The sequence below is a fragment of the Elephas maximus genome, chromosome 25 (genome assembly GCF_024166365.1).
Source record: "Elephas maximus indicus isolate mEleMax1 chromosome 25, mEleMax1 primary haplotype, whole genome shotgun sequence".
Taxonomy (NCBI): domain Eukaryota; kingdom Metazoa; phylum Chordata; class Mammalia; order Proboscidea; family Elephantidae; genus Elephas; species Elephas maximus.
Genome location: NC_064843.1, coordinates 24,363,464 through 24,383,018, shown reverse-complemented (window position 1 = coordinate 24,383,018; position 19,555 = coordinate 24,363,464). Strand labels below are relative to the sequence as shown.

The window sequence follows — 19,555 nt, the reverse complement described above, 5'->3', positions numbered from 1 at the left end:
TGAAATGTACGAAGTATGAATCTAGGAAAACTGGAAATCATCAAAAATGAAATGGAATGCGTAAACATCGATATCCTAGGCATTAGTGAGCTGAAATGGACTGGTATTGACCATTTTGAATCAGACAGTCATATAGTCTACTATGCTGGGAATGACAACTCCAAGAGGAATGGTGTTGCATTCATCGTCAAAAAGAATGTTTCGAGATCTATCCTGAAGTACAGTGCTGTCAGTGATAGGAAAATATCCATAAGCCTAGAAGGAAGACCAGTTAATATGACGATTATTCAAATTTACACACCAACCACTAGGGCCAAAGATGAAGAAACAGAAGATTTTTATCAGCTGCTGCAGTCTGAAATTGGTTGAACATGCAATCAAGATGCATTGATAATTACTGGCGATTGGAATGAGAAAGTTGGAAACAAAGAAGAAGGACCAGTAGTTGGAAAATATGGCCTTGGTGATAGAAACAATGCTGGAGATCGAATGATAAAATTTTGCAAGGCCAGCAACTTCTTCATTGAAAATACCTTCTTTCAGGAACATAAATGGCGACTATACACATGGACCTCGCCAGATGGAACACACAGAAATCAAATTAACTACATCTGTGGAAAGAGACGATGGAAAATCTCAATATCATCAGTCAGAACAAGGCCAGGGGCCGACTGTGGAACGGACCATCAATTGCTCATATGCAAGGTGAAGCTGAAACTGAAGAAAATCAGAGCAAGTCCACGAGAGCCAAAATATGACCTTGGGTATATCCCACCTGAATTTAGAGACCATCTGAAGAACAGATTTGATGCACTGAACACTAGTGACCGAAGACCAGACGGGTTGTGGAATGACATCAAGGACATCATTCATGAAGAAAGCAAGAGGTCACTGAAAAGACGGGAAAGAAACAAAAGACCAAGATGGATGTCAGAGGAGTCTCTGAAACTTCCTCTTGGGCATCGAGCAGCTAAAGCAAAAGGAAGAATTGATGAAGTAAAAGAACCGAACAGAAAATTTCAATGGGCCTCTCGAGAAGACAAAGTATTATAATGACATGTGCAAAGAGCTGGAGATGGAAAACCAAAAGGGAAGAACACACTTGGCGTTTCTCAAGCCGAAAGAACTGAAGAAAAAATTCAAGCCTCAAGTTGTGATAGTGAAGGATTCCATGGGGAAAATGTTAAACGATGCAGGAAGCATCAAAAGAAGATGGAAGGAATACACAGAGTCATTATACCAAAAAGAATTAGTCAATGTTCAACCATTTCAGGAGGTGGCATATGATCAGGAACCGATGATACTGAAGGAAGAAGTCCAAGCTGCTCTGAAGGTGCTGGCGAAAAACAAGGCTCCAGGAATTGATGGAATATCAATTGAGATGTTTCAACAAACAGATGCAGCGCTGGAGGTGCTCACTCGTCCATGCCGAGAAATATAGAAGACAGCTTCCTGGCCAACTGACTGGAAGAGATCCATATTTATGCCTATTCCCAAGAAAGGTGATCCAACCGAATGTGGGAATTATAGAACAATATCATTAATATCACATGCAAGCAAAATTTTGCTGAAGATCATTCAAAACGGCTGCAGCAGCATGTCAGTAGGGAACTGCCCGAAATTCAGACCAGTTTCAGAAGTGGACGTGGAACCAGGGATATCATTGCTGATGTTAGATGGATCCTGGCCGAAAGCAGAGAACACCAGAAGGATGTTTACCTGTATTTTATTGACTATGCAAAGGCATTCAACTGTGTGGATCATAACAAACTATGGATAACACTGCGAAGAATGGGCACAGAACACTTAATTGTGCTCATGAGGAACCTTTACATAGCTCAAGAGGCAGTTGTTTGGACAGAACAAGGGGATACTGATTGGTTTAAAGTCAGGAAAGGTGTGCTTCAGGGTTGTATTCTTTCACCATACCTATTAATCTGTATGCTGAACAAGTAATACGAGAAGCTGGACTATATGAAGAAGAACAGGGCATCAGGATTGGAGGAAGACTTATTAACAACCTGTGTTATGCAGATGACACAACCTTGCTTGCTGAAAGTGAAGAGGACTTGAAGCACTTACTAATGAAGATCAAAGACCACAGCCTTCAGTATGGATTACACCTCAACATAAAGAAAACAAAAATCCTCACAACTGGACCACTGAGCAATATCATGATAAACAGACAGAGGATTAAAGTTGTCAAGGATTTCATTTTACTTGGATCCACAATCAACAGCCGTGGAAGCAGCAGTCAAGAAATCAAAAGACACATTGCATTGGGTAAATCTGCTGCAAAGGACCTCTTTAAAGTGTTGAAGAGCAAAGATGTCACCCTGAAGACTAAGGTGCACCTGACCCAAGCCATGGCATTTTCAGTCACATTATATACATGTGAAAGCTGGACAATGAATAAGAAAGACAAAAGAATTGATGCCTTTGAATTGTGGTGTTGGCAAAGACTATTGAATATACCATGGACTGGCAAAAGAATGAACAAATCTGTCTTGGAAGAAGTGCAGCCAGAATGCTCCTTAGAGGCAAGGATGGTGAAACTGCAGCTTACATACTTTGGACATGTTATCAGGAGGGATCAGTCCCTGGAGAAGGACATCATGCTTGGCAGAGTACAGGGTCAGCGGAAAAGAGGAAGACCCTCAACAAGGTGGACTGACAGTGGCTGCAACAATGAGCTCAAGTATAACAACGATTTTAAAGATGGTACAGGACTGGGCAGTATTTCGTTCTGTTGTGCATAGGGTGGCTATGAGTTGGAACTGACTCGACGGCACCTACCAACAACAACAGCAAGTGATAAAATGTAACTTTGAATAGTGTTTTACATGTATTATAGATAGTGCGGTATGAACTTTACAAATACCTGCTATTATTGGGGTAGGCCAGTTTTTTTCAACCACATCAGATCCAATGCCCTTCCCCCTCCTTTTTTATTTTATTGTGGTGTAGGTGAAAATTTACAGCACAGGTTAGTTTCTCATTGAAAAATTTATACACAGATTGTTTTGTGACATTGGTTACAATCTCTGCAATATGACAGCGCTCTCCCCCTTTCCTGTCCTTTTCTGCCCTCTCATCTTGCATTTGGGCAGGAGTTGCCCACTGGTCTCAAATACTTGATTGAACTAAGATGCACGTTCTTCCCATGTGTGACCTGTCTAATCTTTGTCGGAAAAGTGAGCTTTTGGAAGTAGCTTCAGTCCTGAGTTTGCAGGGTGTTTCGGGCCACAGTCTTGGGGGTTCCTCCAGTCTCTGTTGGACCAGTAAGTCTGGTCATTTTTGTGAATTTGAATTTTATTCTACATTTTTCTCTTGCTCTGTCTGGGACTCTCTATTGTGATCCCTGTCAGAGCAGTCAATGGTGGTAGCCGGGCACCATCTAGTTCTTTTGGGCTCAGGCTTGTGAAGGCTGTGGTTCATGTGGTCCTTTACTCCTTTGGACTAATATTTTCCATTTGTCTTTGGTTTTCTTCATTCTCCTTTGCAACAGACAGGATGCTAGCAATAGATGTATCTTAGATTGCCACCCACATGCTTTTAAGACCCTAGACGCTACTCACTAAAGTAGGATGTAGTACATTTTCTTTATGAACTTTGTTATGCCAGTTGATCTAGATGTCTCCGAAGACCAGTCCCCAACCCTCAACCTCAGCAACTTGGTCCCTCAAGGTATTTGGATGTGTCTAGGAAGCTTTTATGACTTTGCCTTGGTCAGGTTGTGCTGCCTTCGCCTATATTGTGTGCTGTCTTTCCTTTCACCAAAGTTTGATATTTATTTACTATCTAGTTAGTGATTTCCCCTCCCCATCCCTTCCCTCCCTCATAACCACCAAAGATTGTTCTTTTTCTGTGTGTAAGCCTGTTCTTGAGTTTTTATAGTAGCGTCTCATACAATATTTGTCCTTTTGGAATTGACTTACCTTATTCACCATGATGCCCTCCAAATTCATCCATGTTGTGAGGTGTTTCATGGATTCATCATTGTTCTTTATTGTTGCATAGTGTTCCATTGTGTGTATATTCCACGATTTGTTTATCCATTGATCTTTTGATGGGCACCTAGGTTGTTTCCATGTTTTTACTATTGTGAATAATACTGCAGTGAACATGGGTGTGCATATATCTACTCATATGACTGCCCCTTATTTCTCTAGGATATATTCCTAGGAGTAAGATTGCTGGATTGTATAGTATTTCTATTTCTAGCTTTGTAAGGAGGCACTGTATCATTTTCCATAGTGGCTATGCCATTTTACATTCCCACCGGCAGTGCATAAGAGTTCCAATTTCCCTGCAACCTCTCAAACATTTATTATTTTCTATTTTTTTGATTAGTGCCCAGTAATGTTGGAGTGAGATGGTATCTCACGGTAGTTTTGATTTCCATTTCTCTAATGGCTAATGATTGTGAGCATCTGTTCATGTGTCTGTTAGCCACCTGAATGTCTTCTTTGGTGAAATGTCTGTTCATATCCTTTGCCCATTTTTTAGTTGGATTATTTGTCTTTTTGTTGTTGAGGTGTTGAAATATTCTATAGATTTTAGAGATTAGACCCTTGTTGGATATGTTGTAGCCAAAAATTTTCCCCCAGTCTGTAGGTTCTCTTTTTACTCTTTTGGTGAAGTCTTTTGATGAGTGTAAGTGTTTTAATTTTTAGAAGCTCCCAGTTATCAAGTTTATCGTCTGTTGTTTATACGTTGTTAGAGTTCGTATTGTATTTATGCCATGTGTTAGGGCCCCTAGTGTTGTCCCTATTTTTTGTTCCATGATCTTTATCATTTTAGATTTTATATTGAGGTCTTTATCCATTTTGAGTTAGTTTTTTTTGTATGGTGTGAGGTATGGATCCTGTTTCATTTTTTTACAGGTGGACATCCAGATACGTTGGCACCATTTGTTAAAGAGACTGTTTTTTCCCTACTTAATGGACTTTGGCACTTTGTCATATATCAGCCTGTAGATGGATAGACTTACATCTGGGTTCTCAGTTCTGTTCTTTTGGCCTACGTGTCTGTCATTATACCAGTACCAGCTGTTTTGACTACCGTGGCTCTGTAGTAGGTTCTAAGATCAGGTAGTATGAGGCCTCCCACTTTGTTCTTTTTCTTCAGTAATGCTTTACTTGTCTGGGACCGCTTCCCTTTCCATATAAAGTTGGTGATTAGTTTCTCCATCTTGTTAAAGAAGGCTGTTGGAATTTGGACCGGGGTTGCATTGTATCTGTAGATTGCTTTGAGTAGTATTGATATTTTTACAGTGTTGAGTCTTCCTATTCATGAGCATGGTGTGTTTTCCAATTTAGGTAGGTCTCTTTTGGTTTCTTGCAGTAATGTTTTGTAGTTTTCTTTGTATAGGTCTTTTATGTCCTTGGTTAGATTTATTCCTAAGTATCTTATCTTGTTGGGGACCGAATGGCCCCTTTTTTATAACCAATATATATTTTTAACACTCTAGTAACTCTTCTGGAATGAAACTCATAGATAATAAAATCTGTTATCCTCATAATTAAAAAAAAATCAGCATAATGTCATACCTGTGATATAACGAAGATGTATAAAGATAATACTTTATAGTAAAATAATATGTATTTCAATATAATGTTCCTTCATGACCCAATGTGAAGACATAATGAAGTAGCTAGATACCTATATCTAGCGTCATGAATGACTTTAGGCTTAAGAGCAGTAAGAAGATCAGAAACCATTGCATTCAAGAAATACAGGAAAATGAAACATCAGAGCTGTATAGGTGGGCACCAGAATAAAAACTGATATTAAATAATAACTGACCAGATTTACTCGTATATAAGAGAAAGAGGGGAATGATCTTACTATCGAAGTGGAGAGAACAAGGAAGTAAGATGCTTGCAAACGAGCTGGGTCTTACTTCTAAGTGTACCAAAATTTTTTCTTTTTTTCTGCCTGGATAGGGTAGTGATGAAATTTAATGGAAAATATATCTACTGAAATACTTTGAGACATACTTTTTTAATCTCTGAAGTAACTAAAAAGGCCATGGGGACCATATCCTTTGTTAGCTGATGGAAATAGAAGGTTGATTACAAAGAAAAATGCTGGACAATATCAGAATAACTTTGGAAAACAACAGGCACTCCCTAAAGGGAATTTCCATGTGTAGCTTTCACAGCATAGATTTTTTTTTTTTATCATTGTGCTATCAATAACAACAATAAAACGTAAGATGGCATTAATATTAAAATTTTTAAACGGTTTTTATTGATGGAACTCAGTAATGACTGTGGGTTTCAGGTGTCTTTGCTGACTGAATAATGTTTGAGTCCACATCTGTTACGTATTTGTGATTAGTTTAAGTATTTCTGCAGTAACTGCACTCTTGTGCTAAAATTCTTTCTGCCTAAATACGTAGTTGGTAAGAATAAATGCAGTGAGTAAATTACTCCGTGATTTCTAACCAGTGTCTTTATTCCATTTAAATTTTACTCTCCAATCCAAAGAGACTTCCCAAGTTACTAGGCTTTTTTGCATACCCCTTGAAGAAACTTTTTGGCATTATTTACTAAAGTGTAAATATCTCTGCAGCATTTGGAAGATGTGCAGAACGTGGCACAATTTTCTGTTGTGTGGACTATTCCAAACATTGCAGGACCGCTTGGCGTCCCGGCCTCCCCTCGTTTGCCATTTGTGCTCTCCAAGCCATGGGACAACTATAACATACTCCCACACAATGTCCTCTAGGTGGTGGTGCGACCCTGCTGAGAACCTTGAGATTCAGCAGAGAGAAGTGGAGTAGACATTCCAGCTAGGCAGTAAAAAGATGAGCAAAGCTTGAATATGCATGTTCAGAGTTATACAGTGAGTGTGGTTTAGCTATTGTCCAAAGCATAAAGCGAAAAAGTAAATTCAGTGATTCAACAAATATTTAAGTACCTTCTGTGTGCCAGACACTGTTTTGGCAGTGATGTCATATCGACTGTCTCCAGAGTTTCCCGCTCTCTTGTTTAAGCACCCATTTGTCAAGAGTGCCAAAGGAGTGTCGATACTGCGGGACTTAATCAATGAAGCCATGGACGTCAAGCTGAAACGCCAGGAAGCCCAGCAGCGGGAGGTGGACCAGGATGATGAAGAGAACTCAGTGAGTGGCAGCCATTGCTGTGGGCCTTGGGCACCCATGCTTGTTATCTTATGATTGCAAAGCCAGGTAAGGTGAATAGGAGATGGTGGATCAGCCTGGAGCTGGAGACTCTTCTCACATGACTGTGTGCTATCGTGGGCCAAAGCTTGCTTGAGGCATTGGATCTCATCGTGCTGAATCTGTAATTGCTCTTCTTCCAGTGCCTTCTGGGGCACTTTTCAATTTTATTTTTTCGCCAACATATCTTATATTCTGATAACTTTTTATCCAGAAGAGGGAATGCTCGAATCTGAGACTTGGTCCTTCCATGTCCTATTGAGCATCTGCAATCTGTGCTAAACTTGTAGCTTTTGTACTTAGACCCCCCTCACAACCCTGAGATGCCAGAGGTGCTCACCTCAGCTTCTTAGGTCTATGTTGCAGGTCTCTACTAAGAAGAAAGGAAGAAGGGGAGAGGGAAAGGGTCCTTTTAGGGCTAGATGTGCTGTTCTCACGTGCGAGAATTTATGATCTGTGTGTAAAATGAGTGCTTTCAGTTCTACAGGGTGAGTTTAGAATGTGAATGTGTCAAAACCATAAATATGTATACCCAGGTGGGTAAAAGTCATTCAGAAAACTCAAAATCATTTGATCAAATTAGCCACAATTTGAGGTTCTTTCCTTTCCCAGGAGGAGGATGAAATGGATTCTGGCACGATGGTTCGAGCAGTGGGTGATGACATGGGCACTGTCCGAGTTGCCAGCACTATGAGTGATGGAGCCAATACTATGATTGAGCATGATGACACGTTGCCGTCACAGCTGGGCACCATGGTGATCAATGCGGAGGACGAGGAAGAGGAAGGGACTATGAAAAGTAAGACTGATTAAGTATATTAACTGCTGAGACAAACTGTACACACATTTTAGAGAGGACAGGTTCTTGTGGTCGATGCCGTCTCTGTCTTGAGCCCCCTCTTCTGCTGCCACCAGCAGAGGTTTTGGTGGGGCTGGGAGGGCTGAGGCGGGGTCCACTGCCATGTGGAATCACAGACAAGAAAGCATCAGCAGTGAAAAGGGACTGACTTTTACACCTGAACAGCCATTCTCTCATTGAATGTTACAATTTTACCCTTGATCCCTGGAGGCAAGCACATACATTGTTTTAATGCATAATTCAACTCAAAGTGTAATGAAATTCTGAGCTATTTACATATCTTCAGTCCATTTTCATGACACTTTGTTTTTCTAACCCAGGTTTACCAACACCTAATCCATTAAAGGAAACCCTGGTTGCATAGTGGTTAAGTGCTATGGCTGCTAACCAAAGGGTCAGCAGTTCGAATCCGCCAGGTGCTCCTTGGAAACTCTATGGGGCAGTTCTGCTCTGTCCTATAGAGTCGGTATGAGTAGGAATCGACTCGACGGCACTTGTTTTTTTTTTTTTTTTTTAAATCTATTAAAGATGAGTGGATAAGTTTAAAAGTCATCAAGTCCCTTCTAGTTGAATCCTATCTTGGCTTCTTTTCCTCTGATCTGTTTTTTTTCTGTGACTAAGGACCAACACCTTATCTTGTATTTTCCCTGCTCCAATTCCAGAATCACCCCTGTCTCCAAAGAGTTCTGGTACCTTTTATTAAAGAATGGTGTTTAGAAACTAAGATCATTGTTTCTAGGTTCTCTTGGTGGACAGAGCTCGGAAATATGTATATGTGTAGAAACCCACACATTCATACATGTCTGTATTTATCTGTGTATCTATCATCTGCATGTATGTGTGTATATGTATATATACATGAGTGTATATGTGTGTGTCTGTGTGTATGTATATAATCATTTATACATATATCATTTATATATGTGTATATATATATAAAAGCTATGAGTCCATTATGATACTTTTGGCTCTGATGCGGTACCAGAGAATTGATTCTAGCCTTCCTCTTTCTTTTTAACTTGTAACGTCTCTTTCCCTACAGTGAGGACTCCCATTTTTTTACAGAATACCTATTTGTTCAATGCTGGCATACCTATAGCATATCTTCAAAATGACTAGCCCCACTCCTGGGTGAAACAGGTTAACTAGCTAGAATAACATGACAGTTCTTTTTGTCTTTATTCTCCGCTATCCAGCCAAAGCACTGTTTCCAGAGTTAATTGGGTCAGCTCCTTTCTTCCCCACTCCCTCAGTGTAGTTATGTGAATTCATTTGCATACAGTTAGATTCATTTGTCACGGTCTACATTCCACCTTATTATCATTGGTGGTAGGATTATGTTGTTCCAGTGTGGTTGAGTCAGCTCCGACTCATAGCAACCCTGTGTATAAACAGAGCAAAACCTTGCCTGGTCCTGCGCCATCCTCGCTGTGTTTGAGCCCATTGTTGCAGCCACTGTGTCAATCCATCCATCTCGTTGAGAGTCTCCCTCTTTTTCACTGACCCTCTACTGTACTAAGCATCATGTCTTTCTGTCATAACTTCTTCCTGTAAATTAGAATGTTGAACTCAGCATTACCTTATGAATCCCCTTTTTCTCCCCTTCTTTTATCAAAGCTTTACAAAAACTTTGTCCAAAAAAAAGCTTTTTACAGAAGCTTTACAAAAGGAATGTCAGGCCCTATGCTAGGCTCTAAATTCTTCTCTTATTCAGTGCTCTTAGGTTATGTTTCATCGCCTAAACTTAACATTTAAAATACTCTAGATATTTGGTGTTACCTAAGTCATGAAGTGAATACTATGTACTAACCGTAGTTTTTCTTTTGATTTTTTTAAGTAACCAGTGCGATTTGTTAGGAAGGTTTGTGTTGCAGTAATGAGAGAGTAATGTTGACCTCTAGTTCTTTCCATCGACTCTTAGTGCTACTTATTTTAGGGGCTTTAATTATGCAAATGATTGTAATCACTGTGCAATACAACTAGCCTGACCCACAAGTGCTGTGCATGGCAAATCTATCCTTTTTTATTTAAGGAATTAATTTTGTTCCAAATGGAGTTTTCATATTCCAAGTGCTAATTAATTCCATGGGTTGTTTGTTCTTTTCAGTTTCTGAGCTTGCATAGTTTTAGCATGTCTAATGAGAAACAAGCATCTTTTATTATCGTCATGACAAAAACCATTTAAAACCCACTCAGCAGTCACAGGCTGAGTGACATTAAATAAACTCAATTCACAAACAGCCTGCTGTAGGTTTTGTAGTTCACATTTGCGGCCACAAGTTTGACAGACTTGCCACTTACTTTGATTACCTTTACCTTTTATTGTTTTAAGAGTTATTTAAACATTATGGGAAATTAAAACATGTACACAGTTACAGAGAATATCACGAGCCTCTGCCTGTGTCCCCAGGATTTCCAGAAGGAAAGGACGGGTGGTTTTTAAAGGGACGTGCCTCTGATGATAGATGAATGATACTGTTACATCGGAGGGAATGTGGTTTTGTGTGTCTGAGTCTACATTAAGGAGTCATATTGTAATTGGAGGAAGGGGATTTAGGGTGGACGGGTAAGATATGATTGCTTTGTAAGAGGCTGTAACAACCCTGTAAGAACTATAGTGGCAAACCATGACCCACACTACTTTGAAAACCCCTGTCTGCATAAAATATCAGTTTGGGGACTTTGGAAGACTTCTTCTATATGTCTTGGTATCAGTTTTTTTTTTTAATTTTTTTTTTGACAAGGGCTCTAGAAGGACCTTGCTTGCCCCCAGGAACTGATGGTGCATTCCTAAGGTGATAGGATTGGTGGCCGTGTTAGGATGATTTTGCTTTTCCTGGGCCAGCAGAGGGAGCTCTGTAATAGCTGATGAGTTAAAATTGTGTTTCCATTTGTGTTCTCAACTCCTTTTTCTATGGAAGGCTTTAAATTCTAGATCAAGACTATTAAGTATCCATGGCAACACTAGGGCAGTGTCTTTTATTTTCTCTAGGTAGGAGACTGGGTACCTCATACTTGGTAAAGTAGTTGACAACTTTTCCTCTCCCTTCTCAGGTTTTTCGGTGGACTTTAGCCAGAACCCATGTCTTTCTGCAGCATGATGACCATTTGTGTAGTTTTGAAACTATTATCACCCAAAATGGTAGTACCCAAATAATTGAATAATTTTTTTTATTGTGCTTTAAGTGAAAGTTTACAGTTCAATTTAGTTTCTCGTACAGAAATTTATACACGCATTGTTATGTGACCCCAGTTGCTGTCCCTGTAATGTAACAGCACACTCCTTCTTTCCACCCCGATTTCTTGTATCCATTCAACCAGCTCCTATCCCTTTCTGCCTTCTCATCTTACCTCCAGACAGGAGCTGCCCATTTAGTCTCATGTATCTGCTTGAGCTAAGAAGCACAGTCTTCACAAATACCATTTTATGTCTTATAATCCAGCCTAATCTTTGTCTGCAGAGTTGGCTTTGGGAATGGTTTTAGTTTTGGGCTAACGGAGAGTCTGGGGGCCATGTTTTCTGGGGTCCCTCCAGTCTCAGTCAGACCGTTAAGTCTGACCTTTTTATTAGAATTTGAGTTCTGTACCCCACTTTTCTCCTGCTTCATCCGGGACTCTGCCTTGTATTCCCTATCAGGGCAGTCATTGGTGGTAGCCAGGCACCATCTAGTTTTTCTGGTCTCAGGTTGGTGGAGTCTCTGGTTTATGTGGCCCTTTCTGTCTCTTGAGCTAAAATTTTCCTTATGTCTTTGGTATTCTTCATTCTCCTTTGCACCAGGACTTTCTCTAATATATTGGGAATTTGTTTTTGTTTATAATATGACCTATAGTCCTCTGATTTTATTTTTCCATCTGAAAGACTTGCTTTCTCCCTCCACTGAGATCTTTGGTCCTGTTACCTTCTCAGGTCTTCTTTGACCATCTGTTTAAACCAGATTCCCCTTCTCCTTATTTTTCTTTTCAACGTAGATTACTACTTGAAATTTTTATCACTGTTCTTCCATTCTTATGATGTTAATTCTTCTTATTCGTTACTATGGTTTATCTTTTCATTTATTTGGTTTATTTCTTGTATTTCTCGGTAACATTTTATGATTTTATCCACAAGGTTGTTTTAGATATTTAAAAAAAAATTATTTTCAGATACTTTGTAGTTTTTGTTGCTATTATAAATGGCATACTTCTGTAAACTTTTTTTTTTTTTAACATTTTTGCTTTTGTAGGCAATGGCTACTGATTTTTATGGATTGTTTTATTCTTTCTAGTAGATTTTCTGGAGATATTTTTGTGTGCGCATGTTCACGTGTGTGTATTTAATGAAGACATTGTGAATTACAATCTTATTTTTTATCTCAATCTTTATGTATTTTTCTGTTCTACTAAAACCTCCAGTATAGTATTGAATGGTAGAGGTGTTAGTGGGAATTCTTGTCTCATTCCTCACCTTTAAGAAAATTCTTCTAATGTTTTACCATTCAGTCTGATTTTGCAGCAGTGTTTGGTAGATACCCCTTACCAGGTTAAAGAAGTTATTGTCTATTTCTAGTTTAAGAGGGTTTTTTAAAAATTTGTTGGTTTGTTTTGCTTTTAGTCAAAATTGGTATTAAATTGTTTTATGAATTCAACACTTAGCTGTTTGATTTTCCCGCTTACTATAATGCATTCAGTTAACGTTGTAATTTCTTCTCTAAGTTCTATTTTAGCCACATCCCGTAAGTTTTCATGTGTGGTACGTTATAAACATTTTCCCCAGCTTGTGTTGCTTGTGCTTTTTACAGATTTCTTGTTAAGCCCATGAATTATTTAGAAGTGGTTTTTAAAAACCAAATACATGGTTTTTAAAACTGTCTATTTTTAATTTTCAATTTCAGAGAATTGCGGTCAAAGAATGTGGTCTGTGCGATATCAGTTCTTTGGCATTTTCTTGAAACATTATAGCCTAGTATATCATTAATTTTTGTGTGATAGTAAGCAGGAAAGATTTTATAGATAGATAAATGATGGATGGATGGCTAGATAAAGCAAATGTAGTAAACTTGACATTTGGGGTTCTGGGTAAAGGATATCTTGGTAGTTTTTATAATATTGCAACTATTTTGTAAGCTTGAAATTGTGTCAACATAAAACTAAGTAACTTTTAACTCATGATTTTCAGTTTTATAAAATAAGCTTCAAGAGATTAATTTGGATAGTTTATAAATTTAAAGAGCTTCATGTATGAGTTTCCTCATAAAATGATATCTTGAGGCTGCTAGTTGTTACTGTCTGATTCAGGCATTGTTTCTGTCATTAATATTGATTAAAAAATACGTGCTTCTGCAGATCACATTATAGAGGTCTAGGAAAATGTTAATTATTGTTATTAGTATCTGTCATCCAAAGTAATATATTGGCACTGAATACGATTAGTAGTGCTGTGAAAATAATGAAATTTGTGTACATCTTGTCTTCTGTGTGTTTTCTATTAAACTATATGTATTACCTCATTTTTGGGTGGGCCCTTAATATGCAGAAAAATGATTTCACCATTACTCATTCTCAGGCAAACATCTTTTTTAAAGGAAGACAATTTCTCCTTATGCTTTATCCGGTCACTATCAAATAGAGTGTTACTAATATTTAGGAGTTTAAATGAAAACTGGAAGTTAAATGTAGAAAGAATCCAAACTTTCAAAAATACATTAAAAATATTTTGGTATATAAAGTATATACTTGGAACAAAAAAAAAAAGCAAGATTTTTTTTTTGATAAAGAGAATGTTGGAGCAACTGAGATAGTTGATGAGGTTGACTTGCACATTTTATAATTCAACAATTAAATGCTTTTGCCCCATATGAGGTGATGACAGGCCAGTGGATGGCCACTTGCAATAATATGTACCCATCTACTAAAGATTTGGCATGCAGCGGTCCTCCCTCCCAAGACTCGTAGGCTAAAATGTCATAGTCTTCTTGTCTTTATTGTATTCCCAAGAGATGCCTGGCTACCTGACCCCTTTCTCACCTCTAGGCTTACTAGGGTAGTGGGAGGCAGAACTTGGACTACTGAATTGAAAAATTGTTTCCCTGACTCAAGCCTTTCAAATTAGACTCTGAACTAAAAGGATCAAGTGAATAATTTCTCTTAAAACCCACATTAAGTTCATAAAATTTTAATCTTTTCTCTAGAGCACATTAATCTCTTGGAAATAGATTTTGAAGCATAGAGGTGTAATTGGGGAAACTCAGAAGCATATTTTAGGTAAATTACTGTGACAATATTATGCATTTTGTAGTCCCCCAGAAAGTCTTTTAAGTCTCATGAAAGCACCTATTGTTGCTGTGCGTTTCCTTATATTAAAACCAAAGGACACGCTCTTGCTGAAATGATTTTATTTCAATACTGTCCATCAGATACTAATTTTAGAGCTGCATATAAGATAGAAATTCTTGACTCACAGCCTATTTTTTTTTCCACCTGCAGTTGTTTGAAGGAGAATGTTATAACATTGCTTCCTTTGTGTTTTATCTATCTGATTCTCTCTGAGATTATAGCATTTGCAAGTACAGTAAGACATAAAGTGCTACAGGTATTTTAACACTTCTTTTACCATGATAGGTTTACTGTCCAATTTCTGATCCCATCAGAGAGTATTAAGTGTCCGTCTATGCTTACCACTCACAGTCAGCATCATATGAGAATTGCAGGTAGCGTTAGTGCAGTTATACATACCAAAGCTAAAACCTTAAAACATTTAGTTTTGTTGGGATCACATCTCTGAGTAAGGCCAAGAGAAGAAAAAAGGAGTAGTGGAAAGAGCATAGATTTTGGAGTCAGAGTCTTTGGTTTGGAACTTGGTTCAGGGTCTTATAGACTGAGTCACCTTGGGCAAGTTATTTCCTTTTTTTGAGCCTCAGTTTTCTAGTCCATAAAAAATGAAGCATAAAAGTTCCTGCTTTGTAGGGTTGCTAAGAAGATTTGAGATAATACGCGTAAAATACTTAACATATAAATGCTCTAAGGTGGTAGGTATTATAATGAATATGAGAGTGGCTTTTTCACTGGACTCAGAAATTCCTTCAACCAAGACTACTTTCCTGCATCTTTTCTCTTGCTGCTTAGGTTTTTAGTTTTTACTCTTGGCATTAATGGTGTTTCCTAAGTGCCATCTCCATGTCTGACCACTGGTGTGAAAATTGTTGCCCTAAGGGAAGGTCACTTACAAATGTGCTGAGAAGAGAGGGAATGTGTGTGTGTTCTAAATCCTTTGGCAGTAAGATGATAGATGTTCTGCGAATCTGTTAAGTAGCTCAAAATACAAGATGGCAGATTTTAAAGAAAGCCAGACTTCAGATCTACATGAGCCTTTCTTTGTAAAGTTTCAAACTCTTATCGTAATACTGTGGAATTTGTTACTTGTTGATTTGTTCCCATCCCTGAAAGATACTCACTGTGGCTCACTGTCCATTTTATCACAAGCTCCCTCCTGGGTGACGTTTACAATAGAAGCACAGACATCTTGGCACTTAGACTTTTCTCACAGTTGCACAAACAATTCAAGGTCATCCTTGAATCATTCTACTAGAGTGGAGACCAAATCCTAATGGTTTGTGCAGTTTTTCTAATTGTGTCCAGATGTTGGGCACACTTGTATCGTTGGAAACCATTAACATTCTTGATTCCTTTGAGTTGAGCCAAAAAGCACAGACTCTTGGTGCCTGAAAATTCATTCACATGACCCTGCCAGACCACATATTAGGATATGAGAGTACCAGAGCTCAGTGTGACTTGGGTGAAGGGCTGATGGCCTCTGTTTTTGGGAAAATAAAGGGCCCCAGTATAATCGTATTGATAAAAGGAGAGTCAAGAATAACCATGGGGGAAATATATTTCCAAGAGAGGGAAAGAACATAATAGTGATGAAGAAGAAAGAGAAGTGAATACTACAAGATATACCTTGATTCTTATGTCTCAGGGCCAGATAAATCAATCTTGGTCAGTTAGAATATTATTTCTCTGGTGCTGTAAGCTGCTCTGACCTGCCTACTCTTGTTCATTAAGAAAACGGAGATGCATTTTGATATATAAAGTTTGAATGGGTTTATAAAGGAAAAGGAAACCCTGGTGGTGCAATGGTTAAGTGCTACGGCTGCTAACCAAGAGGTCAGCAGTTCGAATCTTCCAGGCGCTCCTTGCAAACTCTATGGGGCAGTTCTACTCTGTCCTGTAGGGTCGCTATGAGTCGAAATCGACTTGACGGCAGTGGGTTTTTGGTATAAAGAAAAAGTAGATGATTCCCTTAAATGTTTATGTTTTAATAAATGTAACAACTTGAAATCAATATTGGTTAAAAATGAATGCTTAATGTCAACCACGCAGTTTTTATTAGGTAGGTAGTCACTACGTGTCTTACCATGTAATGTATGTATAAAAATCAAATGAGACATTGCTGACCAGAAACTTGTAGATTAAAAGGGGGAGATGCCATCTGTCAGTATCATGACTATTTAATGTTTATAGATGCCTGCTGTACTATAACTGCCCTAATTCCTTCTATGTATGGTACATTACCCAGGGTGTTTCAAATAGTGGCATTTGATATTGACATAACCTTGTAGCCTCGTTGAGGAGCTGCGACCTCTACATATGAAGAGGTAGAATGCTGGGTAAGCAGTACAGAAAAGTGTTAATGAGTTATAAGAAGGAAGGCTTAGATATGCAGAAAGGCTGGGGGAGGACATTCCAGGCATGTACAAAGACAGAAAGGTAGAAATGTCTGTGTAGTATTCAGTTTGGCTAAAGCAGAGTTCATGTAAGAGAATGATGGAACGATGTGGGTGATGACTGGATATTGGAGAACCTTGAATGCCAAAGTAGAGTTTGAACTTGAGTCTGTGAGTAATATAGGGTAGTATAAAGACACTTTGATCAGAAGAGTGTTATGACAAAGCAGTTTTTTAGGAAGATCAGTTGGATGACATGGAGTTTGAAGAGACTGGAGAGAGAGACCAATTAGGAAATTCTTACAGTCGTCAAGGTGTGGGGATCATTCATAGCTGTAAGCCTTTTGTGTCTTTTTAGATATGCCGTCCCTATTACTGTAGTTAGTAAACTCCTTGAAATCTGATTTACATCTCTTTGAATAGATACTGCATACAACTAGAGCACCGTTGCCCAGAAATCAAGTGAATTTGCGTAGAGTCAATTACTGAAGCTGGGTTAACTGGAAGAATTATTCCTGTTTTGGTTCCAGGGAATCTTAATATTCTAGTTCCTGTAATTCCTAGTGGTTTCAAAGAACATTCAAAGGAGTATTTATGGCTACGCACAGGAACTTGGATAATAACTTGTGTAATTAAATGAGTTAATACATGTAAAACACTTAGGTGCCTGGTTCCAAAAACAAAACCAAAAAACCACACAAACATAATAAATGTTAGACCAAAAAAAAAAAAAAAAACCCAGCCCTATGATGAGAAGTATATATTAAAGCATATTATTCCAAGCCAGAAGAAAACATTTGAGGGATTACTCGAGGGTTTTTTTTTTCTTGCAAATATTTACGCTTGAGACAGAGAAGAAAATGCAGGCTCTGCCCAGTACTTTTGTTCAAACAGAATGAATTATTAAGAGAGAAGAGTTATTATAAAGATTAAGGAATGAGTAGGTTGACCATTGTGGTTTACTTACTGACAATCTGAAAATGAATGTTTGAAGTGGAAGGGCATAAAATTTAAGGTCTGGTAGATGGTCATTCCAAAGGAAAAGATGGGCTTCAGTCTTTTGTCAAGCTCCTCCCCAGATATGACTGCCTTGGCATTACAGCTCAGAAATAAAAACAAATAGTAGAAGAAAGGGGTCTTTTTGCTTTTTAAAAAATTGAGTAATAACTGGAAAAGGCTGCAAAAGCCAGAACCTGTGTAAGGCAGAAACCTATCAGAGAAGGAAAACACAAATATTTCCCACTAATAGAGAGCTATAGAAAAGTGGTAAGCGCGCACTCTGCCAAAGGTGGAGAACTTTGGAGACCCAGAAGAACAAGGCAGTCCCGTTGAGTTCTGGCTCTCTTGGTTACACTGTATGTCATGTATCATACAGTTCACTCATTTAAGGTGTACAATGCAGTGGTGTTTAGAATAGCCAGAGTTTTTGAACCATCACCACAATCTAATTTTCTAAAGTTTACTGTGTTTTAAATTGAGTTACATTTCACATTATTATAAAATTCACCATTTTACAGTGTACAGCTCAGTGGTTTTTAATGTAGTCACAAAGCTGTGCAGCCATCACCACTATTGAATTCCAGACATTTTCATCACTCTAAAAAGAAACCTCAATCCCGTTAGCAGTCACTTCCCGTTCCTTCCTCTCTCCATCCCTGGCAACCACTAATCTACTTTCTGTCTCTGTGGATTTGCCTATTCTGGATATTTTTTTAATAAATCATACAGTATGTGACCTTTTGTGTCAGACTTTCATTTAGCATAATGTTTTGAAGTTTCATCCATATTGTTGCACGTATCAGTACTTCGTTCCTTTTTTGTGGCTAAATAATATTCCATTGTATGGATATACCACATTTTGTTTATCCACAATCTAACCCCAGGCAAATACTGATCTCCTTTCTGCTTCTGTAGATTTGCCTATTCTGGGCATTTCATTTAAATGGACTCACACAGCATATGGTCTTTGTGACTGACTTCTTTCATTTAGCATATTATTATTAAGGTTCATTCATGTCGTAGCATCTATCAGTACTTCATTCTTTTTTAATATCCCTCTGTTTGGATGGAGCCTGGTGGTGGAGTGGTTAAGAGCTACGGCTGCTAACCAAAAGGTTGGCAGTTTGAATCCCCCAACCACTCCTTGGAAATCCTGTGGGGCAGTTCTACTCTGTCCTGTAGGGTCATTATGAGTCAGAATCGACTCCATGACAATGCGTTCCATATGAATAGACATTTTACTTATCCATTCACCAGTTGGTGGACATTTTGTTTTCTGGGTCTTTCAGCTTTTACATGGCATTTTCAAAGAAAAATATAGTAGATTTGCTTTTGAATTCACTGCTTTGTCTGTGGGCTTCTACAGATTGTCTGCTTAGCTTGCCAGATGCTGTTTCAAAGAAAAATGAGCCAGCCTTAGCGTACGAGTTCATGCATTTCCTGCATCAGGTAAAAGAATCAGAGCAAGATGTGGTGTTTTCACAACCTTTTTATTTCTCTGCTTAGCCTGTTCTCCCTGTGGCTTCAAGTTTCTTATATCATCATTCGACTGAATGTCTTCATTTCTTGGGCTACATCTTAAGAAAAACCCTAGTTCAAGTTGAAACAAAAAGCCTACCAGCCAGCTGAGCCCTGGGGGCAGCATTGCCTTTAATCAGCATGGAATGAGTCTCTTAAGCTTTTCAGTCCTGACAGACTAGTGACCCGCGGACTTGATCACCTAGCTGAAGGGTTCTGAAAGAAAAGTTGAAGGATAAGCTTCCTGGGAAAATTCCATTCCCCCTGCTCTTTCTACACTCAGTGGCA

General features: G+C 38.5%; 1 protein-coding gene across 4 annotated transcripts in view; it reads left to right on the top strand.

Moving 5' to 3' along the window:
- The window catches only part of STK4 (serine/threonine kinase 4), a 100,345-nt gene that overhangs the window by 24,815 nt on the left and 55,975 nt on the right, over positions 1-19,555 (top strand). For all 4 annotated transcript variants that reach the window (XM_049868827.1, XM_049868829.1, XM_049868830.1 and 1 more), the window contains 2 exons: positions 7,004-7,132; positions 7,802-7,988. In XM_049868827.1, the coding sequence (XP_049724784.1) occupies positions 7,004-7,132; positions 7,802-7,988 (316 nt within the window). The remainder of the gene's footprint in view (positions 1-7,003; positions 7,133-7,801; positions 7,989-19,555) is intronic.